This window comes from Salvelinus namaycush, chromosome 21 (assembly GCF_016432855.1).
Source record: "Salvelinus namaycush isolate Seneca chromosome 21, SaNama_1.0, whole genome shotgun sequence".
In the NCBI taxonomy this organism is placed as follows: domain Eukaryota; kingdom Metazoa; phylum Chordata; class Actinopteri; order Salmoniformes; family Salmonidae; genus Salvelinus; species Salvelinus namaycush.
Window position 1 is genome coordinate 16,060,730 of NC_052327.1, and position 26,793 is coordinate 16,087,522.

The following is a 26,793-nucleotide window of genomic DNA, read 5'->3' on the forward strand; positions in this document are numbered from 1 at the left end:
GTTTGGAGGAAAAAGGGGGGTGATTGCAAGCCAAAGAACACCATCCCAACCGTGTAGCACACGGGTGGCAGCATCATGTTGTGGAGGTGCTTTGCTACAGGAGGGACTGGTGCACTTCACAAAATAGATGGCATCATGAGGGAGGAAATTCATGTGGATATATTGAAGCAACATCTCAAGACATCAGTCAGGAAGTTAAAGCTTGGTCGCAAATAGGTCTTCCAAATGGACAATGACCCAAAGCATACTTCCAAAGTTGTGGCAAAATGGCTTAAGGACAGCAAAGTCAAGGTATTGCAGTGGCCATCACTAACCCCTGACCTCAATCCCATAGAAGATGTGTGGGCAGAACAAGGAGGCCTACAAACCTGACTCAGTTACACCTGCTCTGTCAGGAAGAATGGGACAAAATTCACCCAACTTATTGTGGGTAGCTTGTGGAAGGCTACCCAAAATGTTTGACCCAAGTTAAACAATTTAAAGGCAGTGCTACCAAATAGTAATTGTGTGTATGTAAACTTCTGACCCACCAGGAATGTGATGAAAGAAATTAAAGCTGAAATAAATCATTCACTATTATTCTGACATGTCACATTCTTAAAATAAAGTGGTGATCCTAACTGACCTAAAACAGGGAATTTTTAATTGGATTAAATGTCAGGATTTGTGAAAAACTGAGTTTAAATTTATTTGGTTAGGGTGTATGTAAACTTACGACTTCAACTGTACCTCGTACCCCCACACATTGACTTGGTACCTTCTCCTTTTATAGAGCCGTCTTACAGTTCTTTTTTGTGTGTTACTTTTTTCTTCTTATTTGCAAATTTGTCTTACTTTTTAACTCTGCATTGTTGGGAAAGGGCTCGTAAGGAAGCATTTCACTATAAAGTCTACATCTTGTACTTGGCGCATGTGACATTTTGACTTATACCTTTTTAACAACACAAACAAACACAAGAGGGGCTGCTAGCCTAACAGATTAATGATTTGCTAATACATCATTGACAGGGTTTAAGCAAGGGCCAGGTGGCACCTGGTAGGACAGCCCCTTCAGTTAAAGTCTGTCCATCTGTCTATCTCTCTTCCTCCCCTTTTTGTATGCTAGATGGAAGACATGGAGGGCACTTTGAGGCAAATCTACACCCCAGGGGGTATTGAGGCTCAGTTGTTGGGGTGACTGGAGGACTGTGCAGTGTGGTAGCATAAGGCTAGAGGACATTAAACCTGAAAACATGAGTCATGTTAGTCATGCCCCCATGTTCAAATTATGATATAGCTTTTGGACTTGTTTTAAAACTCCAATATATCCATATTGATAACAATTGAACTCACTGACCTCAGTGTGTTAGAGAGAGAGAGGAGGGGGGTGAGAGAGAGCGCAATTATAAGAAATATCAAGTATTTGTGCCCAAAATGTAATAAAGAAGTAGACTATATTGTACATATGTAACATTGTATCCCTATCTTTAAAAATATGACAACAGCAGTAGCTCCTCCCTCATAAGTAGCAAACACCAGTCCCTGCTCAGCTCCACGCGCAACCCCTCAGTATACTGCATTCATGTTACAAAATCCACTGGGAAATAGGGCTAGACCATTTCATAGTTCGGGATATTTTGGCATCCTCGTTATATTCTAACATCAGAACATTTAAAGACGACAGGCAACATCTTTTTTTTAATGGAAATTAATTTCGTTCGGAAAGCCCTGCTCTTCAATTGTATATTATTTGTATATTTCTCCATGACCCCTATCTTCATTGGAATGGTTGTTCCTTTACACTGCCATGTTGGATGGATGTATCGATGTTGCAGCTGGAGTTCCGAATGAAAGTTTAGAATTTGCACTCTGCAAAGATTGGGGTTCCCACGGTTTAGTCAAGGCGCCTGGGTCATGGAGGTTGTTATCCAACAACCAGGATCCTGAAATATTTCATTTTGCAGACCTCTACCTTAGAAACAACGTCATGAGATGATCCGGTTGCAGGCCATGGCGACCAAAAGCTGCACGAATTTGATGTAATGTTCAAGAGTAAAACAGTTCATTTTGTTTATTGAGAAGTTATTTACGAACATGAATAGCCATTCTCAGCAGCGGCGGGTTGGAAATATTGGCTCCATACTCCTCACCCCGCAAGAGAACGAATGCCTATTCAACTACCTGGGCAGGAAATGCAATGTAAGTTGTCTTGTTTACGACCATGCCACGCTCTCAAGTTCAAGTGCAATTTGTCTACCTGCACCGTTGCAAAAAAATCATGTGTTAGGCTAAATGTTAGTGTTATGTAGGCTAACGTTAGGAAATAACCTGGCTGTAGGCCGATAAGACGCATGACAGCTCAGCATCTTTCCATGGCTTTGCTGGAACGATGTTTGGGCAAGCAGAACTATTTGCCTGTCAGATGGATTTGCTGGAATATAATGGATTTGGAAATATAAACGTGTGCCTCTGGAGGATTAGTGGTTTTCGCCTGGCTTGGCTGTAAACAGTAATGTAAACGTTACTGTTTTTAGCCTATGCAGCACATACCCCATCATTAATAAACATGACCGATAGTGTTGACCTAAGTTAAGGTTGACCGCTACTGTGTGTGTGGGATATAAAATTGACAACTTAACGTTACTCAACCAACTGATGTACTGCAGTCTGGCATGTTTGCACGTCAGTATTAGGTTTTTATTTGACAACGATCGCTGTCGAATCCGTGTTTGCACAATGGAATATGTTCAGACCATACATATTATCCTTGCTTCGTCCCATTGTTTACACGAGCCATTGTTTACACAGATAACACCGGTTAGTTGCGGGAAGAAGCAACTATTTTCCCAATGCTAAAGGCTATGAAGGTAGTTGTGCCCTTACGAAAAAAAAGATTGCCGTATACCTGCAGTCAGAGGGCAGTATGCTGCAAATACTGCATTAAAAAATATTTGACTGTAGTTACTGCACTTTTACTGCAATTGTTTTTGTAAGGATGAAAGTCAAATCAGTTTATTGAGAAGCTGCATTAGATTACAATAAGTGTCAAATGGCAGCCCAGTGGAACGACTACTATAGCCTACACTGTCTAAATAAATAACATATCACCATTTGCCATAAGTCAAAGCTGAGTGTCTAGTAAGACAGAGCCATAGCTTGATGTGTGTGTTCTTTTTATCCCTTAACACTTTTCCTACCATGGGAATTGGGAACATACTGATCTGGATTGACTTATGCCCCTGTCTGTGTGCTGTGCACATATCGGTCTACAGTACACTTTGACTCGCAAACCTTCTCAATTAAACTACAAAGTAGCCTATTCCTACCTGGCAGAATGATATCGTGATTATTTGCATCAATCCAGTGGCCATTTGTTTTGCAAATTCTGTAATCACATGAGCACTATAGAAACATCGCTAACCAAATAATGGTCTCTGACTGGTGTGCACTTGAATTGAAGTGGTCTCCTGATGTGGTTTAACAGTGTTTCCCCTAGAATCATTTAGCAGCTGCGGTCCACTGCTGCTAAATCATTGCCGCCACAACAAAACAAAAAAAAAAAATATATATATATATATATACTACCGTTCAAAGGTTTGGGGTCACTTAGTAATGTCATTGTTTTCCATGCAAAATGAATAGGAAATATAGCCAAGACGTTGACAAGGTAATAAATAATTACTTTTAATTGAAATAATAATTGTCCTTCAAATGTTGCTTTTGTCAAAGAAACCTCCATTTGCAGCAATTACTACCTTTGGCATTCTAGTTGTCAATTTGTTGAGGTAATCTGAAGAGATTTCACTCCATGCTTCCTGAAGCACCTCCCACAAGTTAAATTGGCTTGATGGGCACTTCTTACGTACCATACGGTCAAGATGCTCCCACAACATCTCAATGCGGTTGAGATCCGGTGACTGTGCTGGCCACTCCATTACAGACCGAATACCAGCTGACTGTTTCTTCCCTAAATAGTTCTTGCATAGTTTGGAGCTGTGCTTTGGGTCGTGTTGTAGGAGGAAATTGGCTCCAGTTAAGCGCCATCCACAGGGTATGGCATGGCGTTGCAAAATGGAGTGATAGCTGTCCTTCTTCCAGATCCCTTTTACCCTGTACAAATCTTTCACTTTACCACCACCAAAGCACCCCCAGACCATCACATTGCCTCCACCATGCTTGACAGATGGCGTCAAGCACTACTCCAGCATTTTTTAATTTTTTCTGCATCTCACAAATGTTCTTCTTTGTGAAAGAACACCTCAAACTTAGATTTGTCTGTCCAGTATCTGTGTTCTTTTGCCCATCTTAATCTTTTCTTTTTATTGGCCAGTCTGAGATATGGCTTTCTCTTTGCAACTCTGCCTAGAAGGCCAGCATTCCGGAGTCGCCTCTTCACTGTTGACGTTGAGACGGGTGATTTGCGGGTACTATTTAATGAAGCTGCCAGTTGAGGACTTGTGAGGTGTGTGTTTCTCAAACTTGACACTCTAATGTACTTGTCCTCTTGCTCAGTTGTGCACCGGGGCCTCCCACTCCTTTCTATTTTGGTTAGATCTAGTTTGCGCTGTTCTGTGAAGGGAATAGTACACAGCGTTGTACAAGATCTTCAGTTTGTTGGCAATTTCTCGCATGGAATAGCCTTAATTTCTCAGAACAAGAATAGACTGATGAGTTTCAGAAGAAAGGTCTTTGTTTCTGGCCATTTTGAGCCTGTAATCGAACCCACAAATACTGATGCTCCAAATACTCAACTAGTCTGAAGGCCAGTTTTATTGCTTCTTTAATCAGTACAACAGTTTTCAGCTGTGCTAACATAATTACAAAAGTGTTTTCTAATGGTCAATTAGCCTTTTAAAATGATACTCTTGGATTAGCTAGCACCGTGCCATTGGATCACAGGAGTGATGGTTGCTGATAATGGGCCTCTGTACGCCTATGTAGATATTCCATTAAAAATCATCCGTTTCCAGCTACAATAGTCATTTACAACATTAACAATGTCTACACTGTATTTCTGATCAATTTGATGTTATTTTAATGGATAAAAAATATGTTTTTCTTTCAAAAACGAGGACATTTCTTAATTACCCCAAACGTTTGTGTGTGTGTGTATTAGTACCAGTCCAAAATTTAGACACACCTACTCATTCCAGGGAATGCATTTCAATTAAAAGGTGTCTTGTTAAAAGTACATTTGTGGAATTTCTTTCCTTAATGCATTTGAGCCAATCAGTTGTGTTTTAACAACGTAGGAGTGGTGTACAGAAGATAACATGGACTTGGTATTTTACCAAATAGGGCTATGGCAAGAACAGCTCAAATGAGCAAAGAGAAACGGCAGTCCATCATTACTTTAAGACATGAAGGTCAGTCAATTTGGAAAATTTCTAGAACTTTGAAAGTTTCTTCAAGCGCTGTCGCCAAAGAACATGAAACTGGCTCTCATGAGGACCGCCACAGGAAAGGAAGACCCAGAGTTACCTCTGCTGCAGAGGATAAGCTCATTAGAGTTTCCGGCTCAGAAATTGCAGCCCAAATAAATGCTTCACATAGTTCAAGTAACAGACACATCTCAACTTCATCTGTTCAGAGGAGACTGCGTGAATCATGCTTTCATGATTGAATTGCTGCAAAGAAACCACTACTAAAGGACTCCAGACGTGAAAATACCGCCCCCTATCCCAAAGAGGCGAAAGGACACCAATAAGAAGAAGAGACTTGCTTTGGCCAAGAAACATGAGCAATGGACATTAGACCGGTGGAAATTTGTCCTTTGTTGATGAGTCCAAATTTGAGATTTTTGGTTCCAACTGCCGTGTCTTTGTGAGAGGATGAATGGATGATCTCCACATGTGTCGTTCCCACCGTCGAGTATGGAGGAGGAGGTGTGATGGTGTGGGGGTGCTTTGCTGGTGACACTGTCTGTGATTTATTTAGAATTCAAGGCACACTTAACCAGCATGGCTACCACAGCATTCTGCAGTGATACGCCATCCCATCTGGTTTGCACTTAGTGGGACTATCATTTGTTTTTCAACAGGACAATGACCCAACACATCTCCAGGCTGTGTAAGGGCTATTTGACCAAGATGGAGTGCTGCATCAGATGACCTGGCCTCCACAATCACCCGACATCAACCCAATTGAGATGTTTGGGATGAGTTGGACCGCAGATTAAAGGAAAAGCAGCCAAGAAGTGCTCAGCATATGTGGGAACTCCTTCAAGACTGTTTGAAAAGCATTCCAGGTGAAGCTGGTTGAGAGAATGCCAAAAGTGTGCAAATCTGTCAAAAATGCACAGGGTGGCTGCTTTGAAGAATCTCATTCAAATCAAAATATATTTTAAACACTTTTTTGGGTACTACATGATTCCATATGTGCTATTTCATAGTTTTGATGTCTTCGCTGTTATTCTACAATGTAGAAAATAGTAAAAATAAAGAAAAACCCTGGAGAGTGTGAGTGTGGAGAGTGTGGATATATAGAGTGTGATATATATTTGTAATAATGACAATTAAAACAATACTGAATGAACACTTATTTTAACTTAATATAATACATAAATTAAATCAATTTAGTCTCAAATAAATATTGAAACATGTTCAATTTGGTATAAATAATGCAAAAACACAGTGTTGGAGAAGAAGGTAAAAAAGCTAATGTTTAAGTTCCTTGCTCAGAACATGAGAACACATGAAAGCTGGTGGTTCCTTTTAATATGAGTCTTCAATATTCCCAGTTAAGAAGTTTTGGGTTGTGGTTATTATAGGACTATTTCTCTCTCTACCATTTGTATTTCATATACCTTTTGACTATTGGATGTTCTTATAGGCACTATATTATTGCCAGCCTAATCTAAGCATTTTTTGTGGTCTTAGAACATCTCTCTTTTTTTTGAGAGTGGAAACCTGAGAACTGGAAAAACCAAGAGGGAAAACAGAATTTGGGGGAAAAACTAAATGCAATCAGGCAAAAAAATGAACCCATATTGTTTTAGGGTCCTAACTAATCAAATCCAATGTACTATGGTCTGGCTAGTGGCATATGGTCTTGCCAGTGACCTTTCCTGTGTTATGATGAGGTGTGAGTTTGAGGAGAGAAGTGCTTCCTCATGTTCTTTCTCTCCTACCCGCAATAATAAATCACTGAAGAGGAAGTGAGCTAGAATGGTATTTCCTCTTCCTCATCTCGTTTTGTGATTGGCACAGGTCGCTCTCTGTGTCCTTGAAGCAAACGAAGCTTTAGATTGTGTGGCCACTGGCTATGTCTGTCATCATTCTCTATCAGATATTCTCAGGGTGTATTATCTGCAAACGTTGTACTATACTCTCGGGCAAATAATCAGTGTTTCCTGTTCGTGGATGTGGTCCTCTTCCTCTATATGGCCATCATTTACACATTTCCCCCTAGAGGCATTCCACTAGTTAAGCTAGTTTTGTGAAGACCGAAGATAATGTGCAATCCAATGCTGCACTTCTTAATCACATTTAATTATCAAAACATTTTACAAGCTCTTTGTCTCTCTGTGTCACAATAGTGTTTTTACTTTGCTGTAACACTCCCACTGTGAATTCGTCCTTAGACCCTGTGCTCAGCGGTAGTCCAGGTGTATGGGGCAGACAGGAGCTCATCCTGGATGAAGAGGTGCTGCGGAGTGGCCTGTCTGATCAAGGATAACCCTCTGAGGTCCTACTTCATCAGGGTCTTTGACATCAAGGTGAGTGAAGTAGATGAAGGATGGTTGAAGCTAGCCTAACACCGAGTCCCTTTCCTGAGGAATTCCCTCTGCTGCCAAAAGGCAGTTCACTACTTAATGTTATTTCTCTCTTTTCAGGAAGGGAAAACCATGTTTGAACAGGAGCTCTACAATAACTTCTCAATCAACAGCTCTAGGTCGTATTTCATTTCATTCGCAGGAGATGTAAGTATGATATACCGCCGCTTGAAAGCTTTTGGACCCCACGTAGACAGTGTCCTAAAAAAAAGAATGATCTCTCTTTACTCTCTTTATCTCCAGAACTGCCAGGTAGGCCTGAACTTCGCTAGCGAGGAAGAGGCCAAGCGATTTAGAGCCGCACTTAACGACCTACTCGGCAGACGCCAACGTAAAACGGGTAACTACAGTTGCTCCGTGTGCTCAGTCTACACTACCTCTGCTTTCTCACCACCTCAACCTTTCACCTTCTGGACAGAGGAAGGGGAGGAAGCTTCAATTTCTCTTCCTGCGCTACTACTGACAAGACCACAGGGCCCGATCCCAAACCGATCCCTCTATTACCTGAGACCTATCTTGCAACTCAGATCTGCGAGGGGGTTCATTTGGGGTCAACAACGGTCTAGGAATTGGTTTGGAATTGAGCCCTGTGTCAAATTTTTCCTGCTGGTTGCTGTTGGAAACTCAGTGATATACAGTGTCTTCGGAAAGTTTTCAGACCCCTTAACTTTTTCCACATGTTACCTTACAGCCATATTCTAAAAAACAGAAATACCTTATTTACATAAGTATTTAGACCCTTTGCTATGAGACTCGAAATTGAGCTCAGGTGCATCCTGTTTCCATTGATCATCCTTGAGATGTTTCTACAACTTGATTGGAGTCCACCTGTGGCAAATTCAATCGATTGGACATGATTTGGAAAGGCACACACCTGTCTATATAAAGGTCCCACAGTTGACAGTGCATGTCATAGCAAAAACCAAGCCATGACGTCGAAGGTTTTGATCGTAGAGCTCCGAGACAGGATTGTGTTGAGGCACATATCTGGGGAAGGGTACCAAAAAATGTCTGCAGCATTGAAGGTCCCCAAGAACACAGTGGCCTTCATTCTTAAATGGAAGAATTTTGTAACCACCAAGACTCTTCCTAGAGTTTGCCGCCCGGCCTAACTGAGCAATCTGGGGAGAAGGGCCTTGGTCAGGGAGGTGTCCAAGAAGACGATGGTCACTCTGCCAGAGCTCTAGAGTTCCCCTGTGAAGATGGGAGAATCTTCCAGAAGGTCAACCAATGAGGCCAGTGCAGCACTCCACCAATGAGGCCTTTATGGTAGTGGCCAGATGGAAACCACTCCTCAGTAAAAGTCACATGACAGCCTGCTTGGAGTTTGCCAAAAGGCACCTAAAGACTCTTAGACCATGAGAAACAATTTTCTCTTTTCTGATGAAACCAATATTGAACTCTTTGGCCTGAATGTGAACAGTCACGTCGGGAGGAAACCAGGCATCGTCCCTACGATGAATCATGGTGGTGGCAGCATGCTGTGGGGATGTTTTTCAGTGGCAGGGACTGGGAGACGAGTCAGGATCGAGGCAAAGATGAACCGCGCAATGTACAGAGAGATCCTTGATGAAATCCTGCTCAGGATCTCAGACTGTGGTGAAGGTTCACCTTCCAACAGGACAACGACCCTAAGCACACAGCGAAGACAAAGCAAGAGTGGCTTCGGGACAAGTCTCTGAATGTCCTTGAGTGGCCCAGCCAGAGCCTGGACTTGAACCCGATCGAACATCTCTGGAGAGACCTGATAATAGCTGAGCAGCAACACTCCCCATCCAACCTGACCAAGCTTGACAGAATCTACAGAGAAGAATGGGAGAAACTCCCCAAATACAGGTGTGGCAAGCTTGTAACGTCATACCCAAGAAAACTCGAGACTGTAATTGCTGCCAAAGGTGCTTCAACAAAGTACTGCGTTAAAGGGTCTGAATACTTATGTAAATGTTTTTATTTTTAATAAATTAGCAAACGTATTTTTTTACTCCCATTGTGTGTAGATTGAGGGGGGAAAAAGGGACGTAATCAATTTTAGGATAAGGCTGTAACTTAACAATGTGGAAAAAGTCAAGGGGTTTAAATACTTTCCGAAGGCACTGTTTCTGTCTGTACAGTAAAAACAGAAGAGTGTCTTTCTGCGCTAAAGGCTGCAGTGGTGTTCCTCTCTGGCTTCTCTACATCTCTCTCTGTTTCTCTCTCCATGCCGGCCTTTGAAGTTTGCTGCTCTTGCTGTGAGGAGTGTGCTTTCAAAGACGTGGTGCAGGGAAAGGGGTCTACTGTAATGGTATGGTAGGGACACTAGCTTTCATTCTGTACTGTTCTTCCAGTACTTGTCTTTTTTTTGTGCATATTTTCTGAACTAGTGAAAATGCATCCTCTCCTCCTGAGTGAAATGCATTTGGCGCCCAGTATCTGAATGGAACTGGTATTTTCTCCAACCTGCGGTGGCTACCTTTCCGTGGCCTTCCATCCTATTTCCGTCTGTCCATCTGACTCTCATAAACTCACTCTGAACACTTTCCAGACACTTTGCTTGTCCTTCGACACTTCCATCTACACTCTCCGTTGCTCTGATAGCTGTGCCAAAGCACACTTGAATTGGCTGCGAAATTATAATTGTTCCCATTTTGTTTTGCAGAGAAAAGATGTGACCCTGCAAATGGTATGTTGTCCATTCTTTGATTTGTACCAATTTGTATAGTCCAAATTTGACCTTCAACATGTTTTATTGAAACGTAATCCTTGGTTATTTTACGATTTAAAAGCATAGTTCTCCTATAATCAGTCAAGCGAAATCAAATGTATTGGTGTACACGCATGTGTACACACACATACAGACATCGCTGTGGGTTTCATTTAAAATACTCTTTGAAGAGGTAGGGTTTCAGATGTTTTGGGAAGATGGACAGGGACTCTACTGTCCTAGCGTCAGGGGGAAGCTGGTTCCACCATTGGGGTGCCAGAACAGAGAAGAGCTTTGACTGGGCTGAGTGGAACAAGACTTCCCCGTAGGGGGGGAGGGCCAAGAGACCGAAGGTGGCAGAACGTAGGGGTTGGGTTGTAGGGTTTGAGCATAGCCTGAAGGTAGGGAAGAGCAGTTCCCGTTGCTGCTCCGTAGGCAAGCACTGTGGTTTTGTGGCGGCTCCGAGCTTCGACTGGAAGCCAGTGGATTGTGCAGAGGAGCGGGGTGACGTGTTCAACATTCCCAAGTTCTCCCAAAGCGGGCTGCGGCATTCTGGATAAACTGCAGGGGTATGATGGCACAAGCGGGGAGCCCAGCCAACAGAGTGTTGCAGTAGTCTAGACGGGAGATGACAAGAGCCTGGATTAGGACCTGCGCCGCTTTCTGTGTGAGGAAGGGTCATACTCTAAAGATGTTGCAGAGCATGAACCTGCAGGAGTGTCACCGCTTTTATGTTTTCAGAGAATGACAGGGTGTTGTCCAGGGTCACTCCATGGTTCTTTGCACTCTGGGAGGGGGACACCGTGGAGTTGTCAACCATGATGGAGAGAGGTCTTGAGGTCTTTTGATTCCCTCCCCCAATTTGTTTTCCTTGTCATAATTCACTGTCATGCTGACAGTGTGCGCTTTAATATTTGTGATATTTAATCATTACATTTATGAGGTTTCTGAACCCTAATATGGACTGGACATCCATTGGCATTATCTGTCAATCATTGACTTTCATACAGCCAAAGACAACCATCTGTATGGTACCACTACATGGATACCACTACAAGCTTCCGGTGAAGTACAATAATGAGGGTAAACATGTCTCATGGCGAAGGAGCTTTCAAAGTCCTCGTCGATAGCTGAGACTTCTAACATTTGTAGGAAATCCAGGGATTTGGTTGGGATTAGCTGTAGATTACTGATTTATGTCTGACCCATCTGCATATTGTGGAGATTAACATGGACTCGAGGAGCGTAATCAAATGCCGGGACAGGGGGAGGTTTGACCACACCATGTATTGAGAGTTTGTGTGACTAACTGGGGTTAAACCCGAATCATTTGCATGCCATAAGACTGTTATCCCGCTGAACTGAAGCCTAACCTAGGTCTCATGTTAGGTTATTCCTCATGCAAGAGTAGTTCACAGAACTACTGTAGCTCTGTTTGTTGGCCATTGCAGTTTCAATCAGAAGTCATTATTATAATGTTCCTAGACAATATCGTGTACATTTTATAGCAGCCATGTTGGTGCCTCCTGGGTAATTTTTACCATTTAACAGTCCAAAGAATTAGCAGAATTTTAAACCAAGCAATAGATGGTCAACATGAGTATATTTGAATTGTCCAAGGAGCAACATGGCTTCCAGCTCTGAAGTTGGCCAAAGCTCTTTTGTTTTTATTTTTTATGACTGGGTTTGACTCAACTGATGTCACATAAGGAACAAACACACACAATGGGAGGACAAGCACTGTCTTTGAGCCAGTTTGATTCTGTCACCGTTTCTTTAGTTGTCTGTGAAAGACTGCTGTGCTATTCCTTTGCGTAGCCACAGGCAGTCTGAGAGCCTCGCCAGTCGGTTGGTCTACCCAACACTGTATCATATGGATGGCACAAGGATGTATTGCACAACCTCTTTATCAAGCCTGTCTTTAACAGAGTCATTGGACAGTGAGTTGAAGTTGGAAGACTGGTTGGGTCTGCTTGGGTGTCCAGTGCTGCTCGTGGATGGGCTTTATATGCTGTTGTCCTGCCCCTGTCCTTTTGAGGAAGAGAGAGCGGAGGAGGATGAAGAGGAAAGGGAGGGGGGTGTGGTGCTAGAGGAACCGAGGATTAAGAGCTGGTTTAAAGAGGTATTTAATGGTAGAGTTGTCGTCATGCAGAGTTCATGTCCATCCCGCCCTTGTCCTTTTGAGGAAGAGAATGATGAAGAGGCAAATGAGGGGTGTGTGGTGCTAGAGGAGCCGAGGATTAAGAGCTGGCTGAGAGAGGTGTTTAACGGTAGGGTTGTCGTCAGAGTTCATGTTCATGATCCCATTTAAATTCTAGTGAATTAAGAAATTAATGCACATGATTTACATAATTGCATCAATGTTTTGCATATGTGAAAACTTTGAATTCTAATTTAAATGGAATTTGTACTGACTTTGTTGTTTGGCACCTATGCTGGTGTTTGGCTTCTACAGTAGATATTCACAAAGGCCCTGGCATTTGTATAGACAATTGGTGCCCTCTATTGTTTGTTGTCTGTACACTATTTTGAAATAGTGTTAAATAAATCGAAAGACTGTTTTATTGTGTGTGGTCCTGCATTGTTAGCTGTCTTGCTCAGTCTTGAACTTTTTCCCTTGTTTCTATATATTTATATTTAAAAACATTTTAAGATTGCAATATTGATGGGCTTCAGAGACTACCATAGTCTCAACACAGGCCAAGTTATACAGTAGTCTTTTTACTACCAGTCTAAGTATGCAAACTAAATGTTACTTTTTTTATTAATAATTTAAAAGGGTTGTGTATGATCTATCTGGCCTGTGTAATATAACTTGTCCAGTATGCTAAGCAATCAAAGGACGACCTTTTGGATTGACTCCACCTCATTTCGTGAGAGAAACACTGCTTCTGAGCTTCCCAGCAGTGGTTCTGAGCTTCTAGTTCTAGAAGCTTCTTATTTTCTTCCTCCATCTCTCCCTCCTTCTACCCTCCCTCCTGCTATAGGCCCGGCTCTCCCTATGGCCACAGTGGACATCAAGAACCCAGAGATTAACAATGTGCGCTTCCACAACTCCCAGCAGCAGCTTCCCCAGCCACACCACATCAACAACATGCTGCACAGCAGCAAGAAGGAGAAGAAAGTCAAGTGCAAGAGGAAGAAGCTCACTAAGGCAGACATAGGCACCCCCAGCAACTTCCAGTGAGTGGACCACACTTCCGTCGAGATTACACTTCAGACGGGTCTGTGTAGAGAGATGTAGCGCAGCGGAAGTTTTTCTGAATGTATGTTGTGTAACGTATTGAGCTTGTCACTCATGTTTGAGGGTGTTCTTTGTGTCTTGAGAACCTTTTCAATGGCTCAGTTGTGTTTGTCTGCATTCATAATTGCCCCTCTGTTTGTGTGTGTGTGCGCACAAGTGAGTGGTCTTACATGAGTGTCTGTGCTTGCACGTGATTGTTGCTGCGTGTGCAATGCACACCCACACACGTTTGTGAATCGGCTTGCTTGTGGGTACACGTGTATGTATGTGCTCATCCCTGTCTGTCTTGTGTCTCTCTCTTCAGGCACATCGGCCATGTGGGCTGGGACCCAAACACAGGCTTTGATGTGAGTACCACACACACACACACACCGGATCCTTCATGGGCACACAATGGTGACCTGTGTGGCCGACTCATGATTGGCCCACACAATGGCCTCATTTGTATACAGCGCATATTTATCATGCATCCAATGCCGTCATACAAGCCTCTCCTGCAACCTAGAATATTCCAGAAAATTGTTGGTCACTGTTTTGGGCAGCTATGCTTCAGTAGCGCAAGTCATAAGTCAGTCGATCCTCATAGAAATACCTGTGTTCTGCAGTTCATCAATCATCACCATCACATATGTTTGGGAGTGTTGCCCAAAACTCAATGTTTCTGCTCGGTCACCAAAGAAGTGTTTTTGCCAATATTTGTCATGCCATTCAGACAACTGTCAGAGAAGTTGGCGTAAGCACATATTCCCCGATTCCGACCTGAGGTAAGCGCAAATTAATGGAACATTAGTCGTTTTTCATGCACTTTTCTCTCTATGCGTCTTCCTACCTTGAACTTAACCCTCTACAGTCTATACCCTGTCTAAGCCGGGGGGGTTCTACTAAGCTACCATATGGAATTGTTTTAAGAAGGTCATACAGTGCCTTGCAAAAGTATTCATCCTCCTTGGCATTTTCCTATTTTGTTGCATTACAACCTGTAATTTAGATTTTTTTTGGATTGCATGTAATGGACATACACAAAATAGTCCAAATTGGTGAAGTGAAAGGAAAAAATAACTTCAGAAGTCACATAATTAGTTAGATTGCACACAGGTGGACTTTATTTAAGTGTCACATGATCTGTCACATTATCTCAGTATATATACACCTGTTCTGAAAGGCCCCAGAGTCTGCAACACCACTAAGCAAGGGACACCACCAAGCAAGCAGCACCATGAAGAACAAGGAGCTCTACAAACAGGTCAGGGACAAAGTTGTGGAGAAGTACAGATCAGGGTTGGGTTATAAAAAAATATCCAAAACTATGAACATCCCACAGAGCCATTAAATCCATTATTAATAAATGGAAAGAATATGGCACCACAACAAACCTGCCAAGAGAGGGCCACCCACCAAAACTCAGACCAGGCAAGGAGGGCATTAATCAGAGGCAACAAAGAGACCAAAGATAATCCTGAAGGAGCTGCAAAGCTCTACAGCGGAGATTGGAGTATCTGTCCATAGGACCACTTTAAGCCATGCACTCCACAGAGATGGGCTTCACGGAAGAGTGTCCAGAAAAAAAGCCATTGATTAAAGAAAAAAATAAGCAAACACGTTTGGTGTTCGCCAAAAGGCATGTGGGAGACTCCCCAAACATATGGAAGAAGGTACTCTGGTCAGATGAGACTAAAATTGAGCTTTTTGGCCATCAAGAAGAATGCTATGTCTGGCGCAAACCCAACACCTCTCATCACTCTGAGAATACCATCCCCACAGTGAAGCATGGTGGTGGCAGCATCATGCTGGGGGGATGTTTTTGATCGACAGGGACTGGGAAACTGGTCAGAAATGAAGGAATGATGGATGGCGCTAAATACAGGGACATTTGAGGGAAACCTGTTTGTCTTCCAGAGATTTGAGACTGGGATGGAGGTTAACCTTCCAGCATGACAATGACCCTAAGCATACTGCTAAAGCAACACTTGAGTGGTTTAAGGGGAAACATTTAAATGTCTTGGAATGGCCTAGTCAAAGCCCAGACCTCAATCCAATTGAGAATCTGTGGTATGACTTAAATATTGCTGTACACCAGTGGAACCCATCCAACAACTTGAAGGAGCTGGAGCAGTTTTGCCTTGAAGAATGGACACATATATCAGTGGCTAGATGTGCCAAGCTTATAGAGACATACCCCAAGAGACTTGCAGCTGTAATTGCTGCAAAAGGTAGCTCGACAAAGTATTGACTTTGGGGGGGTGAATAGTTATGCACGCCCAAGTTCTGTTTTTTTGTCTTGTTTGTTTCACAATAAATAATAATTTGCACCTTCAAAGAGGTAGGCATGTTGTGTAAATCAAATGATACAAACCCCCAAGAAATCAATTTTAATTCCAGGTTGTAAGGCAACAAAATAGGAAAAATGCTTTCGCAAGCCACTGTACCAAGGATCATTGCTATTTGATTTTGACTTTTAAGATGCCTTGAAGTGTGTGTGTGTGTGTGTGTGTGTGTGTGTGTGTGTGTGTGAGAAATAATAATTCATACTTCCCTAAAATAACCTACTAGATCAGTGTTTTTAAATCTAACAGTTGTTGAAACAGATATGCATATAGTGCATTCAGAGAGTATTCAGACCCCTTGACTTTTTCCACATTTTGTTACGTTACAGCCTTATTCTAAAATGTATTAAATCTTTTTTTCCCTCATCAATCTATACACAATACCCCATAATGACGAAGCGAAAACAGGTTTTTTGAAATTTTTGCAAATGTATTACAAATAAAGAAAACATACCTTATTTACATAAGTATTCAGAACTTTTGCTATGAGACTCAATTGAGCTCAGGTGCGTCCTGTTTCCATTGATCATCCTTGAGATGTTTCTACAACTAGATTGGAGTCCACCTGTGGTAAATCCATGATTTGGAAAGGCACACACCTGTCTATATAAGGTCCCACAGTTGACAGTGTATGTCAGCAAAAACCAAGCCATGAGGTCAAAGGAATTGTCTTTAGAGCTCTGAGACAGGATTGTGTCAAGGCACAGATCTGGGGAAGGGTACCAAACAATTTGTCATGTTGGTTGTTGATCATTGCTAGACAACCATTTAAGTCCTGCAATATATTTTCTAGACAATTTAAGTCAAAACTGTAAATAGGACACTCCGGAACATTCAATGTCATCTTGGTAAGCAACTCCGGTGTATATTTGGCCATGTGTTTTAGGTTATTGTCTTGCTGAAAGGTGAATTTGTCTCCCACTGTCTGTTGTCCTGTATTCAGGACAAAAAGTTCATTTCTTTGCCACATTTTATTTGCAGTATTAGTTTAGTGCCTTATTGCAAACAGGATGGATTTGTTTTATTCTGTGCAGACTTCTTTCTTTTAGTTTAGTATTGTGGCGTAACTACAATGTTGTTGATCCATCCTCAGTTTTTTCCTATCAACCATTAAACTCAAACGGTTTTTAAAAATGTGGGTAAATGATTGCAGTCAGAGTGTGGTATAACTGCAGTACACTAGTATAACTGTAGTTAGAATGCAGTATAACTACAGGAGGCGGCAAAGTTTTTTTTTCATTGCTGTAATTTTGCAGTACAACTGCCGTTATTCTGCAATCACTGTCCAAAATACCAGTCGACTGCACTTTTACTGCAGTTTCAAAAACTTGTTTTGTAAGGGTAGTCAAGGGGTGTGAATACTTTCTGAAGGCACTGTGTAATATATAATAGGGCTAACCCCATTTAGTTGACTGGTTTATTGTTTGGACGATAGACTGTTGGTCAAGAGATTTGTTTTTAGTCGGTCGCAAAATAAAAATTAAAAACAAGACACACGAGACACCTCCCTGATTCGCGCCTGTCTCAGTGGACTAATACATTGCGGAGGCCGCAGGGATGGCACAGTCCATCACTCCTTAAGACTGGCACCGTCAATGTAAAGGGTCACTCTGTTGATCTACGTGCCTGGGTGGAATTATATTTTTGGAGCAGTGGACACCTTTTTGGTAACATAATATCCTCACTGTTCCCACTCCCAATCACAAGGGGCGATAGCAAAGTTTTAGACTTTTGTAATTTTGCCTTCTCTTGCTAGTAGCGGCTAGCTGGCTTTAGCCTGGCTAAAAACAGTATCTATTGTTTTTAGCTTCACCCATCTCCAAGCGAAATAATCAGATTTATAATTAAAAAATATATCCTGCCAAATATTTTCTTGACTTGTCGGTGTAACCTAAAACATTATCCCAGTTTGATATCCTGCTTGTGTAGTCATTCGATATCAACAAAAAAATAGAACTTCATGTTTTTGTCACAGAGAAAAAAAACAGCTGGCTAGAGCAGGTTCTACTATTTCACAATAGCCTGGAATCACTAGTTATTTCTTCTAAACAAAATACCTTTTTGGGTTAATTCTTGTTTGGTTTACTGTTTGAAAAGTTGTTGAGATTAACAATGCAAAGTCGGCTACTTTGATATATAGCCTATACATCAAATCAAGGAACCAAGCGATGACACCACAGACAGAAGGGGTAAACCAGACACGTCACAGGGGCTATAAAGCTGAATCATCCATTTAGAACGATATCTCATCACCACATATGTTAGTGAGAGGAAGTCCGGTAGTGGGAGAGGATGGAACTTGGTGACACTGGGCAAACATCTGATCTCAATACATTTTTCTGTTCCAAAAACTAGAATCTCTTTTACGAAAATAGTGCACTTAGTTTCATAGAGTTGATGCTTTGCCAAAGTTTTTAAAAGTTGCGTTGTTTAGAAAGAGTGCAAGGTCGAATTCAGTTTGCACTCCTAAAGTTTGTGCTTCACAGAGGAGGCTTTCCCTAACGGAAATATGCAAATACATGCTTGCTCGTGCTTGGCTTTGCCCACCTCTGCTTGTTCTGCCCATTTATGCTTCATTTGCTCCCACTGTAAAAGACACAGATGAACTATCTGGGGTTAGTTATAAATATCTTTGACTCTGCCCCCCACGGCTGCGGAAGGAATAATACAGTGTGTCCCAATTTTCAGATGGTACAAAATTACGTAGAATACTGGAGAAGCCACCCCTTTTTTTTATGAAAAACTACATTGACGTACATTCCGTCTCCGTAGTGTGTGAATTTACTTTTAGGTGCTCCACGAGGGTATTTGCTTGGCACGCCAACAAGCAATTTGGTAAAATTGAGAAAATAAGTACAATTGCATTTGTTTTGAAATTGCATTGGTTTTCCATAAATGGTTACTTCATTGGACCTGACACCGTTTGTAAGAGTATTCGTTAGGCCTACAGTATGTGTCAAGATAATGTTTTTATTGAGTATAGTTTTGAAATCTTGAGTCAAGAAGAAGGAGTATGGCTGAGCGATAGGGCCAAAATATTGTGTATAGCCGTCTCAAGTAGCAACGTAAACTATAAAAACGAAATACCTCTTATGTAATAACCCAAACTTGTCCATGCATCAATACCAGTATATAGTAAAATACAGTATACTGCCCAGCCCTAGTTTAGATGCACAAGGCACATCTCTCTCCAGAATGTGTTCTATCCTGCCAATTCTTGTGCACTTGTTTCATAACGTTATTGTGTGAATTGTTTGCCCCCGACTAAAAATCAATCAATTCCCCAATTACATATCATTAGTAGTACATTTACTGTTAATTCCCATAATTTCTAATCTATTAATTGTTTAGTTACGGTAATTTCTGATAATGCATTCAATATATTATTACAGTCATTTACTGTTCTCATTGTCGGAGTGGATAACCTTTCTTACACTTGTGAGAAACACGTTTTGGTTTATTTCATTCCACACTCCTGTCAACGCTGAGCACCTGTTTACACATAGATGTAGACCTAGGCTACCTGTGCCATGGAACTTCTCAAAGTAATGTAATAAAGCATGTTCGATGACCCGAGACGTGGGGCAAGTACTGGATTGAGCAGAGTAGCTTGATGCCACCTTTGTTTGACCGGTATGTTCCGGCATCAGAGAATAGGACACCAAAACTCAACACAGATATAGCAAACGATGATCTTTATTAACGACACAATTTAATAAGACCGCATGCAGAAAATGCTAGGCAACCTACTAAATTGCTGCAGTCTCTGTAAGGTACAGATCGCAATTTACTGATGGGGGAGGTGTGGTTCAAAATAGTGGGTTGACAAAAAAAAATTGCTTTGGAGGGTTGTTTTTTTGTGGGCAAGGGTAGTGCTTTTTATTTTGGGGGTTTACATTTGCTACTTTGCAGGTTTTACTATATTTCTTCCATTCTAGCTAAATTTCCTCATCTACCTCCATGCGCCAAATACAGTGAGCTATAAAAGTATTGGGACAGTGACAATTTTTGTTGTTGTTTTGGCTCTGTACTCATAGCACTTTGAAATGATACAATGACTGGGGTTAAAGTGCAGACTGTCAGCTTTAATTTGAGGGTATTGTCATCCATATTGGGTAAACCGTTTAGAAATTACAGCACATTTTCTATGTAGTCCCCCATTTAAAGGGGACCAAAAGTATTAGGATAAATTCACTTGTGTTAAAGTAGTCAAAAGTTAAGTATTTAGTCCCATATTCCTAGTAGGCAATGACTACATCAAGCTTGTGACTACAGATTTGTTGGATGAATTTGCCATTTGTTTTGGTTGTGTTTCAGAGTATTTTGTACCCAATAGATATTAATGGTAGATAATATATTGTGTACTTTTGGAGTCACCTTTATTGTAAATAAAAATATATATATGTGAATGCTACCATGATTACGGATAATTGTGAATAATGGTGAGTGAGAAAGTTAGAGGCATAAATATCATACCCCCCCAAATATGCTAACCTCCACTGTTGTTGTAGTGGTGAGGGGTTAGCATGTCTTGGGGGTATGATATTTGTGTCTTACTTTTTCCACTTTCCCCAATCTAAGTAACATAATTTTAAAAAATCCCCATCATAATCTGTCAGTTTAAGATGGAGATATCAGTTTTTTTGCAAGGCCTGCGTCTCAATCCCCCGCATCCACTTATGTTGGCCTTCCGCAACTGTGGTGGAAGGTGGCCGAGCTACAGCTGTGTTTGTCAGACCATGAGACATCCTGAAAATCGTTCTTCTCATGTAAACGTTTTTAGCGTTCAAACTGTTTCTCCTACAAGCTAATATGACTCACGAACACAATGATCGTGGGACTCGTCTGAAGGTAACCTGTACAAATTAATGGAAGTACGGAGGTGCTTTTGTGCCAACAAAAATAAGGGTTTAAATGTGTCCAAAAAAACTATATTTCCTTCGCTTTCTTATCTCCTAGATAAAGAACAGACACTTCAAAACTGTATTCCTTATTACATTTTTACTGTCTTTTTTGCCATTTTGAGTGTGTTTATTCAATGCATTTCTATGGGATATAGTAGTAAAGGCCCAACGGCTTAGACTTTGAGGTTAATATTAGTATCATAGTGGACAACTAGGCCTATGCATGCAGTGTCCTGATGCATTTAGTGCTCAAATCTCCAGGAGCTGAACCTGAGATGGACAATTATTGTTTTAGGAAAGTAGACTAAAAACCAATAGGAAAAAATGTGGCTATAAAGTTTTGCATATGTTACACCGAAACACTAGGAATAGTGTTTTTGTAATTTGTTATAGGCTGTTTTTAGGGACATGTGAATGTGGCTCATTTGGATAATATCCCTGGTTGGTGCTGGCCGTGCCAAGTCGGTTCTGAATGCATATGGATGTCCGGTAAATTTCTCAAATGTCAGGTAAATTAAAATGTGCATGTTGAATATTCACATGAAAATCTGTTGCCAATTGGATGGAAACCTATAGACACCCTGAAGAATGGCAAGTGTGCCAGTCCAGTGTCACTGATCATGCCTGCATATCATGGTTCACCAGCAGCCCCAAACATCTAAATAATAAGCTACAGACTAGGGGTTAATATTTTCCCGGTATTTTACAAATGTTCCATCCCGAGAATAATCACATTGCTCCCGGGTAACCCAGTATTTCCCGCCCAAACCAGGAGAGTCATTCTAAAGCATAATAATGTCTGGATTTGATTAGAGCTTTGATCTGTGTGAAAATGCAAGCCTGATGCTACCTGAGCCTGATAAGCCATATATTGAATACATTTTATGAGCCCAAGCCCAGTTGATTGTGCCGTTATCCAATACGTAGCCTATGATATAGGCTACCGCACATTACGCACAACAGAAAAACATAAAAGCCCATAGATGTAGCCATGTTAAAAAATAAGGTGATCCCCGAAAGCCAGATACAGATTTATAAATTAGACGTGCATTCAGTCCTTTGTATTACTGTAGCATATGCAATCCAAGCTGTGCAGAGACAATTTGACAAATGGAAAGAGACTGTTACAAAACACCAAAAAGTTTAATTACATTCAGAGATTGCCAAGCCTTTGATACTGGGTAAGCCTACAAGGTAGGGAAGGATCTGTTTTCTGTTTGTCTATTTATTGTGGTGTTAACGCACTCCATGCCGGTATTGGTTGTGTTGTGCATTGGCACAGAAACCTGTTGGTGGAAAATTATTTTGAGGGTAATTATGTAAAAAAAGGGGAAGGTCATGTGGAAATATTTTGTATGTTTAAAAAATATATATATATAATAATCTGTCCATAACCCAATCGGAAGTGCTGCAATGACGCGAAGAAGATGTAAGGCACACAGGCTTAAGTGTGATAACGTGGTAAAAAGTGATATTATCTCATCAGTGTTTGTAGTAAGGTTAGGGAGAACTGAACATCCAAGGTTCTACTACTACTACTTCACTGTAGCCTAATGAAATGCAATTGTACAAACATGCAAATTCACTGCACCCCAAGGGTCATAATAGCCTACACACTGTTCAGAGACCCACACCTGATAGTGAAGTCATAGAACATGCCCGTTCTGTTCGCTCCACATAACCCACGCTGTGGATGCTGACTGATTTAAAAAAATATATATATATTCTAAAAACATTTAACAAGACTAGGCCAATGAAAGAGGGCATAGACAACATTGAACATTTTAAATGTAACAGTTAAAAACAGCTCTCCTAGTTTACGGGACCCCTCATGGGGTCTGGGCATGTGCACCACCGTTGGGGCGGTCGGAGGCAGACTGGCAGTGGCTAGTGGCAGGCTAATCCACGGTGCACTGAATAGGCTACAAACTGGACAGGAACAACAACCAGGCTATATTCTGATTCAGGTTAATCAGCGTAGGTTTTGGTGTGATTAATTACGTAGGTTAGAGGAGCGCACTACACTCGCAGCACGCTCTGTTTGCAAACCCTAGGGAGATGGCTCGCACTCCTAGCAACCCTGCTATCTTATCTGGTTCCCCAAATTCCCACTTACAACCGGCCTTCGTCGCCGGCTGCCCTACCCAGCAGCGAACGACAACCTTTCCCCATTATGGTGAGTACAATGCGGATACTTGCAAAGGCTACAAGCCCAACGTTCATCAAAGCACAGCTCCCCTGCCAAGACCTGCCTGTCTGGCAAGCAGGTGCAGCTGTGAGCAATTAGTTTGCCCTCAGAACAGCTTCAGTTCATCGGGGCATGGACTCTTTAAGGTGTCGAAAGAGTTCCACAGGGATGCTGGCCCATGTTGACTCCAAAGCTTTGCACAGTTGTGTCAAGTTGTCTGGATGTTCTTTGGGTGGCGGACCATTCTCGATACATACGGGAAACTGTTGAGCTTGAAAAACCCAGCAGCTTTGCAGTTCTAGACACAAACCGGTACTACTACCATACCCCATTCAAAAGCCCTTAAATCTTTTTTGTCTTGCCCATTCAATCGCTGAATGGCACACGTACACAATATCTCAATTGTCTCGAGGCTTAAAAATCCTTCTTTAGCATGTCTCCTGCCCTTCATCTACACTGATTTGAAGTGGATTTAACTAGTCATCTTTCACCTGGTCAGTCTGTCATTGAAACAGCATTTTTGTACACTGTGTATAATATAAATATTCCATTTAGCAGACACTGAATAAACAGCCAGGTCTGTAATTATTGGCACCCTTTTATAAAGATGAGCAAAAAATACTATAAAATGAATAATACAAATACTGAGCTATTATATTATTTTATACTAATACAATTGCTAACAGATTTTGTTTAACAAGTAATACAAAAAATATATGGGTCAAATTTATTGGGGCTCTAGCACCCGCCCATTGAGAGGATAATGACAGAGGCTTTTTCTAAAAAAGTTTTATGAAATTGGAGAACACGTTGGGAGGGTTAGACCATTCCTCCCATACAGAATTTTTCCAGATCCTTGATATCCTTCGTCTGCTCTTGTGGCCTAACTTCTTAAATTCAAACCACAGGTGTTCAATGGGTTTCAAGTCCAGAGACTGAGATGGCCATTGCAAAATGTTGATTTTGTGTTCAATGTACCATTTCTTTGTGGAGTTTGATGTGTGCTTGGGGTTATTGTTGTGTGCACCACCAGGTGCAATTCCCCTTTTAATCCACCAGAAGGCAGAATGGCACTAAGATTGACAAGGTCATTTGATTATTGTGTGCTCAATATGAAGTTTTCTGAGTTAAATGATATTGGCATTGCATTTTTTTATTTTAGGCCATGGTTGTACAGCGTCATTGTAGCCCTTTACAAAACACCACAGATGCTAGCCTGTGTCTGTTTTTTGGATTGTCCTGACCAGGTCTTTCTCTCTGTCCCCCTTTCTCTGTCCCAGTTGAATAACCTGGACCCAGAGCTGAAGAACCTGTTTGACATGTGTGGCATCTCAGAGGCTCAACTCAAAGACAAGGAGACCTCCAAGGTCATCTACGACTTCATCGAAAAGAAAGGAGGGGTGGAGGCCGTCAAGAACGAGCTCCGTAGGCAAGGTGAGCTCACCAGAACCACCCTCTGAGTTCCGTGTATCTCAAGTATTAAGGATTCCACCCACTGTGAATGTGATGAACTTCCTTGTTGAGAATGCACTCCACTGGTAATGAGATGGTGCAAGCCAGATGGGGCTTAATTATGTGGTATTTTTCCAGGGCCGCGCAGGTGGTGTGGTGGGTAACTGACTGTTTCCATAGAGTTGTGGTTGGTGTGTTTCTGCCTCAGGTGTTGACTGTGAGCTTTGACATGCTTGACCGGATGAAGCTAACTAGCTTGTGGTTTGTCTGAATTTTTAATTAACAGAGTTGAAAGGCTATAATGTAAAATGTTGCCAGAATTTCAGTGAATTTCTGAGCTCTTGAACGTTCAACGTGCCAGAAGTATAACTCATTTAAAAAGAAATCTTAATGGGGATCCAGGTATTCTACTACTCGACTCAGAAAATCAAGCATGGATTGGAGAATTGTGGTAGTGTTTAGTTTTTAGCACTGTTTGATTTTGGATGTTAAATGCCACATCGCTGTGATGGGAGTTGTTTTGGCTGTGTATTGGAGTGATTTGAAACAGAGTATCTGGATGACAGGGTTTGAATGACACATTAACTCTTGGGGGGTAACCTATAATTGGAAACAACATTTATTTTCAGTGCTTATTAAGTGAAAGAACTGTGATTTGTATTGGGACCGTGCAGTACTCTTGTGCACCCCAGTAATTTGAACCCTGCTGGATGGAATATTGCGACTCCTTAACGGATTTCTCTCTCTTTCCCTCTCTGTCCCACACAGCCCCACCACCCCCTCCCTCTCGGGGAGGCCCACTTCCCCCTCCACCACCCCACAGCTCGGGCCCAGCTCCCCCACCACCACCATTGCGAGGTGGCCGGGGTGCCCCGCCACCTCCACCCTCACGGGCCCCCACCTCGGCCCCTCCCCCACCCCCACCCTCCAGGCCTGGTGCCCTAGGAGCACCCCCTCCACCCCCGGCCCCCACCAGAGGGGGCCACCACCAGCCACCACCACCTCCTCCTCCACCCTTGCATGCCAGCACAGCACCCCAGGCCCCACCACCACCTCCCCCACCAGCACCACCACCCTCCGGTTGTGGGGGAGCCCCTCCACCACCACCTCCACCACCCCCACCTGGACCCCCGCCCCCTCCAGAGTTGGACTGTGGTGTGCCGTTGTCCCGCTCACCCCAGGGCTCGGGGGGTAAGTCGGCCCTGCTGGAGCAGATCCGTGGGGGCACCCAGCTGAAGAAGGTGGAGGCACCGGCCTCCAAGACACCGGACACCACTGTGGGGCGCGATGCGCTGCTCGACCAGATACGGCAGGGCATCCAGCTCAAAACTGTAAGTGTACCATCTTTGCCTGTGTATGTTTGTGTGCATTTCCATGTTTATAACTGTGTGTGTGCGCGTGCGTCAGGTACCAGACGGCCCAGACTCTGGCTCCCCTACACCAGCACCCTCGGCAGGCATAGTGGGGGCACTTATGGAAGTAATGCAGAAGAGGAGCAAAGCCATCCACTCCTCAGGTAGGTGCCTACTGTCAGTGTGATGGAAGTGATTCAGTTAACAGCACTCGCTTGAGGAATAACCTTGCCTGAGATCTGAGTACTTGCATTAGCTCCCCGAGCTAATGCCTAGGCTTTAATTTAACGTCCGAATAAAGTCTTGTGCCGAGCAGGCATTGGTGAGCAGTTGTCAAGACGCTGAATTTAAGTACTCATCTGAATTGTGTTATTGCCAGTTTCCCTCAAAATAAAGATGGACATCTCTATGCTTTGTTTACAAATTTGTTTTGTCATTTCCTAGATGAAGATGATGATGATGACGAAGAGGATTTTGAAGATGACGACGAATGGGATGACTAGTTAAGTCTTTTCTCCCCCTCCACCTGAGCACAACTGACACTAAACTGATCCTAAAATCTTCCAAAACCTGACTAAAATTGTAATGTAAATGTTCTATGAATTTGGTATATATTTATTGTTGCCTTTTTATTAATCTGTGCAATACCTTCATTTAATCTGTCATGTTTTTTCACATACCCTCTGTAGGGTATCTCTGTTAACACTTTCCTGGAACTCTGTCATAGAACGCTCACATCGTCGTTAAAAGCATGACATAAATTATATAATCTGTTATAAGGGCTCCCGAGTGGCGCAGCGGTCTAAGGCATTGCATCTCAGTGCTTGAGGCGTCACTACAGACCCTGGTTCGATTCCAGGCTGTATCACAACTGGCCGTGATTGGGAGTCCCATAG

General features: G+C 42.3%; 1 protein-coding gene across 1 annotated transcript; it reads left to right on the forward strand.

Moving 5' to 3' along the window:
• Positions 1-1,776: 1,776 nt before the first annotated feature.
• Positions 1,777-26,727, forward strand: LOC120066626 (neural Wiskott-Aldrich syndrome protein-like). The gene is made up of 11 exons (XM_039018053.1): positions 1,777-2,178; positions 7,562-7,696; positions 7,814-7,900; positions 7,997-8,093; positions 10,389-10,412; positions 13,421-13,616; positions 13,982-14,024; positions 24,374-24,527; positions 25,314-25,876; positions 25,953-26,061; positions 26,342-26,727. Exons 1-11 carry the CDS (start codon positions 2,074-2,076, stop codon positions 26,398-26,400), a joined length of 1,572 nt encoding a protein of 523 aa, XP_038873981.1. The 5' UTR covers positions 1,777-2,073; the 3' UTR covers positions 26,401-26,727.
• The last annotated feature ends 66 nt before the right edge of the window (positions 26,728-26,793 follow it).